We start from the raw sequence: 4,627 nt of genomic DNA, 5'->3' as shown, positions 1-4,627 counted from the left end.
TTCTTTTAACCCTAAGGAATTTATATTATGTCTTTACAGAATAGATGATATGTCTATTATCAGCGACAACAAAATCCCAATGAGGATCACAAGTGGAGGAAGGATACATTGGAGTCCTTCAGGAATTTATAAAGTATCCTGTGAATCCGACATTACCTATTATCCTTTAGATTCGCAGACATGTATCATCAAGTTTAGTACCCGGGGCTATACTCAAGCAGAAATAAACCTGAAACTGGCCGCAGAAAACCCCGTGGATCTAAGCTTCTATAGTAGCAATGGCGAATGGGACCTCGTTACCGCCATAGGATACAAGTCTAGCGACAGAGAGAGAGGTGGGCAGTCGTATTCTAGTTTATCGTTCGCCATAACGTTGAGAAGAAGACCTCTGTTTCATGCAATAAATACGATATTTCCCGTTATCCTGATGGCGTTCTTGATACCTATGGTGTACAAAATGCCCTCTGATTCCGGAGAAAAAATGGGATACTGTTTAACAGTTCTGCTGGCCTACGCTGTATATCTGTCACTGATTTCTGACAATATTCCGAGCACTTCAATGAATGTTTGCTATCTTTGTAAGTATTATATCATCCAAAGAGCATGCTGAATTATTCGGAATACATAAGTCTAGAATTTTTAAAGCTTCATTGAACATTTTAAGCACTAGTTAATGTTACTGAGAATTATCACTTTTTATATTTCAGCTATCTACTTAGGATTGACACTAACCTTCAGCACTATTTCCGTGAACATCGTCATTCTCATTATAGACGCGTACTATAAAGGGGACAAAGAGGCACCGGATTGGATTGATACAATTTGTAGAAAATTATGTTGTCATAGAGGTAAATGTGACACACGAATAAATAAAGTGATCCCCTCCGATATGGACGGAGGAATGAATCAACATGATATTATTGCAGAAATTCTACAAACTGGGGAGAATTTTGAAGTCGAAAAACTAACATACCGTCAATTCTCGGAGATTTTGGATCAATTGTTTTTTGTTATTTACATGATTGCAATTACAGCAACCACTCTGATATTTCTAATATTGCTTCTTGTACATTATCATTCATCCCTGTGACACACACACATACACACTACTACTACTACTACCGTTTTGATCATTAGCCCAATCGGTAAAGTGCTCATTCCTGGTCGGACACTAGGTTGTGGGTTTGAATTTGACCGCGTCTCTGACTTTTAAAAGAGCAAGCAACTGTTCCTTAGTCTGCGTTTGAAGTGAAAATTGTGGATCATGCAGTCGGATGAGACCTTAGAATAAAGGTCCCATGTCATGGTAGTAGTTGACATAATGCACTCTCTCTGTTTTGGAATTTTATTTTATAGATTCTCGAAGGGACGTTAAACACCATACTCACAAAGCACAGACTTTGTATATTTCTGGGTTGTTTTTTTAAAGGATGTAACAAATTACATGAATGATACTTTGTTGTGTGGCTTTTCAAATCAAGGTTTGATATTTGTTGGCTGCATGGATCCCGATTACATTTATTAGTACCCTGTGAGTGACAATTTTAGAACGTTTCCTTTCTCTGAACTATATAGGGTATCCCTTTAAATTGTCGACAGTCGATCCCTCTTGATACATGTATCTCTATTTTAAACCCTACGTTTGAATGTGTATCATACTTTATTTGTGAGTATTCGATATACAGGTTTATATAAGATTACAATGTTATTGATAGCTACATTAATTATCAGCCATGTGTTATATTGCTTGATATTGCCATCATTTGTACATACTGTTATGTGTTGCCAGTTAATCTGTTTATATGCAATATATATTTGATACCCTTAACAGAATTGTATTTTTCTAGCATTTGTATATTTTTTAAATTTTGTATTTGCTCATACGGGATGAAATCTAAGTTAAGCGTGAAAGGATTTAGAAGGAATTTTCTAACTGTGTCGACAGATACGTAAAAAAAAAAACCAAGATGAAGTCTTTTTGACTTAAAATCTTCCTATATTCCATTCAAAATTCAGCTTTTTGCATTCATTCACATATCCTTATGAATGGAAAATTCTCGAGAGATACGTTAAACACGCTTCATTCGCATGCATATTAAGAGAGTTTCTTCCTACACATTAATCAAAAACATTGAGAGCGGATTTGCATATGCCGTTGCATGGTGGGCTTTCCTATCCCTTTTGATACTTGTATATTGTAAAATACGTATTGTCATGATCTTATTAAATGAATATTGTTTTATACTAAAACTTGATATGTTGTGAAGATATCCGAGGACCAATTTTCATGAACCAATTCTTATTAAATGCAGAAATATAATAATTTTGTTTTCAGATTGATTTTTTTTCGTCAGCCAAGCAAGGAAGAATGAATGCCTACAATAATCTTATTTTCTAAAAGCACAAAGAGTATAGAGTATTATATACATTGGAGTTTTAAATTCTCGGCAACAATTGGAATCATGAATATCATTTTAAATTATTACATATAAATACTTTAAACATTTTTGCATTTCACAGCTTATAAAATTTCATCGTAACTTACATGTATAATATGTATATGGACTCGCATTCTCCGTCAAAGTGTATATTCACACAAACTGTTAGGCTACAAACCTAGAGCTACAAATACCTGTACTTACCGCGCATGGACAATAAGTATAACGGAAAAAGTCATGTTAACTGCAGCTAGTGTCTTCTTTGTTTTCCTAGAAAGATTCAGCTTACAGTAGTCAGAGTTGTACAACGTTTATTTATTATCTCTAAAACCAACGACAGATTGTATGTGTACAAGTAGCAAGTTGACTCTCAAATAAGATGTTTGAACGTAAACACAGAATTCTCCCTTTGAAAAAAAAACCCACCAAAAACATGATTGGTTATCGAAATATTTTATACAATCTCTTAGTGTTTACATTCAATCATTGCATGGGTAAACAGTTCAATCCTACTATACACAACTCACAATCTCAGGTAATTCATATATCATTCCTTAATAGCAGTGCTAGTAGATTGTAAACGCATGAAGTCATTACATGTATTAATGGAAAGTCCAATCAATTCCTATCACCGCTAAATCAAATTGGACTTAGTATATGATGGTACAGTGTATGCGCAATTACGTAGTATGTCAATTTCAGTAATGATACACTCGGAAAGTATGTCCCGATGGGAAGGATTTTATTTCTCACCCGTATGATCTGTTTGTTTCTATCAGGGCTCACTCCTCTGTCATAACAAGAAATAATTATATCAAATTGAATGATTCAGTAATAAAAGCTGAGCTAAGGAATGCCAGAGGTTGTTTTTTTTCCCCATATGGGTGTTGCAATCTCAAAATTGTTGAATATAATTCAGCTTATGGAAATTTCCAGAACGAAGCAACATCATAGACGCTTAGGTCTACAACCAATTGCACATTCTTGGGCCTTTCCGAGAAGTTGTGATTTGTTTACAACATGATCAGCATAAAATTGTGTAGGTGTTCAGTGTCAGTTATACTTATGATAGTTTTGACTAGGCCAGTATTTATAATTTTATGAATATTGATAATTATATTACTGATATAAATCTCATTCAACGAAAGACACCCCCTTCCCAAGACCAACGATCTAACACATCGATAAGTTTTTAAATGCATTCTAATTTTTTCCCATGATTATAGATTATATGATACTGTTACGACTTTTTGTAATAATTTAGTAACAATTACTGATATGTACAAGCACATGGATAAACACAAAAAGTTTTTATTTTGGTTGAATAAATTTTGTGATGACACATCTTGAAAGTAAGTAAAAAGTTATATAAAAAACAAAAAAAAAACAAAAAAAAAAACAAAAACTCTCCAATATGTCACATATACAATGGTCCAGGACAGTTCTGGGAAGTTTTAGCCTTATAACATTTTACCGAAATAAGGATGTACACTACCTGACAATGTCAAAGAAATCAGGCCACTGTTCATAATATGTAATGTAGCAGTTTTTAGCTCACCTGACATGAAAGCTCAAATGAGCTTTTCTGATGGCTTGTGATTCGCCCGTCTGTAAACGTTTTACATTTTCGACTTCTTTTCCAGAACCACTGGGCCAATTTCAACCAAACTTGGCAAAAACATCCTTGGGTGAAGGGCTTTCAAGTCTGTTCATATGAAGGGTCATGTCCCCTTGAAAAGGGCGATAATCACAAAAATAGGTTGAGTTTATTTAAAAATCTTCTCAAGATCCACTGTGCCAGGAGAGCTGAAATTTACATGAAAGCTTCCTATCATAGTGCAAATTCAAGTTTGTTAAAACCATGATCCCTGGGGGTAGGTGGGGGTCACAATAGGGGATCAAAGTTTAAAATGCGAATATATAGGTAAAATCTTTGAAAATCTTCTTCGCGAGAACCACTGGGCCAGGAAATACAAAACATGAAAGCTTCCTGACATAAGTGGATATTCGTGTTTTTTAAAATCATGTCCTCCAGGGGTAGGGTGGGGCCACAAGAGGGAATCAAAGTTTTACATACAAATATATAGGAAAAATCTTCTCAAGAACCACTGGGCCAGATTGATTGATTGATGTTTCCCGCCACACTCAACAATTTTTCAGTTATCTGGTGGCGCCCATTTTTATTGGTG

At 34.8% G+C, this 4,627-nt stretch overlaps 1 protein-coding gene across 1 annotated transcript in view; it reads left to right on the top strand.

Annotated features, from left to right (window-relative positions):
* LOC125647201 (neuronal acetylcholine receptor subunit alpha-2-like) overlaps positions 1–2,320 on the top strand; it is a 27,172-nt gene extending 24,852 nt beyond the window's left edge. The window contains exons 5-6 of the mRNA XM_056139767.1: positions 40–578; positions 708–2,320. Of these exons, the coding sequence (XP_055995742.1) occupies positions 40–578; positions 708–1,090 (922 nt within the window). The 3' untranslated portion in view covers positions 1,091–2,320. The remainder of the gene's footprint in view (positions 1–39; positions 579–707) is intronic.
* Positions 2,321–4,627: the final 2,307 nt, after the last annotated feature.

This window comes from Ostrea edulis, chromosome 6, assembly GCF_947568905.1.
Source record: "Ostrea edulis chromosome 6, xbOstEdul1.1, whole genome shotgun sequence".
NCBI classification, from domain to species: domain Eukaryota; kingdom Metazoa; phylum Mollusca; class Bivalvia; order Ostreida; family Ostreidae; genus Ostrea; species Ostrea edulis.
This window is presented reverse-complemented; position numbering and strand designations above follow the sequence as displayed.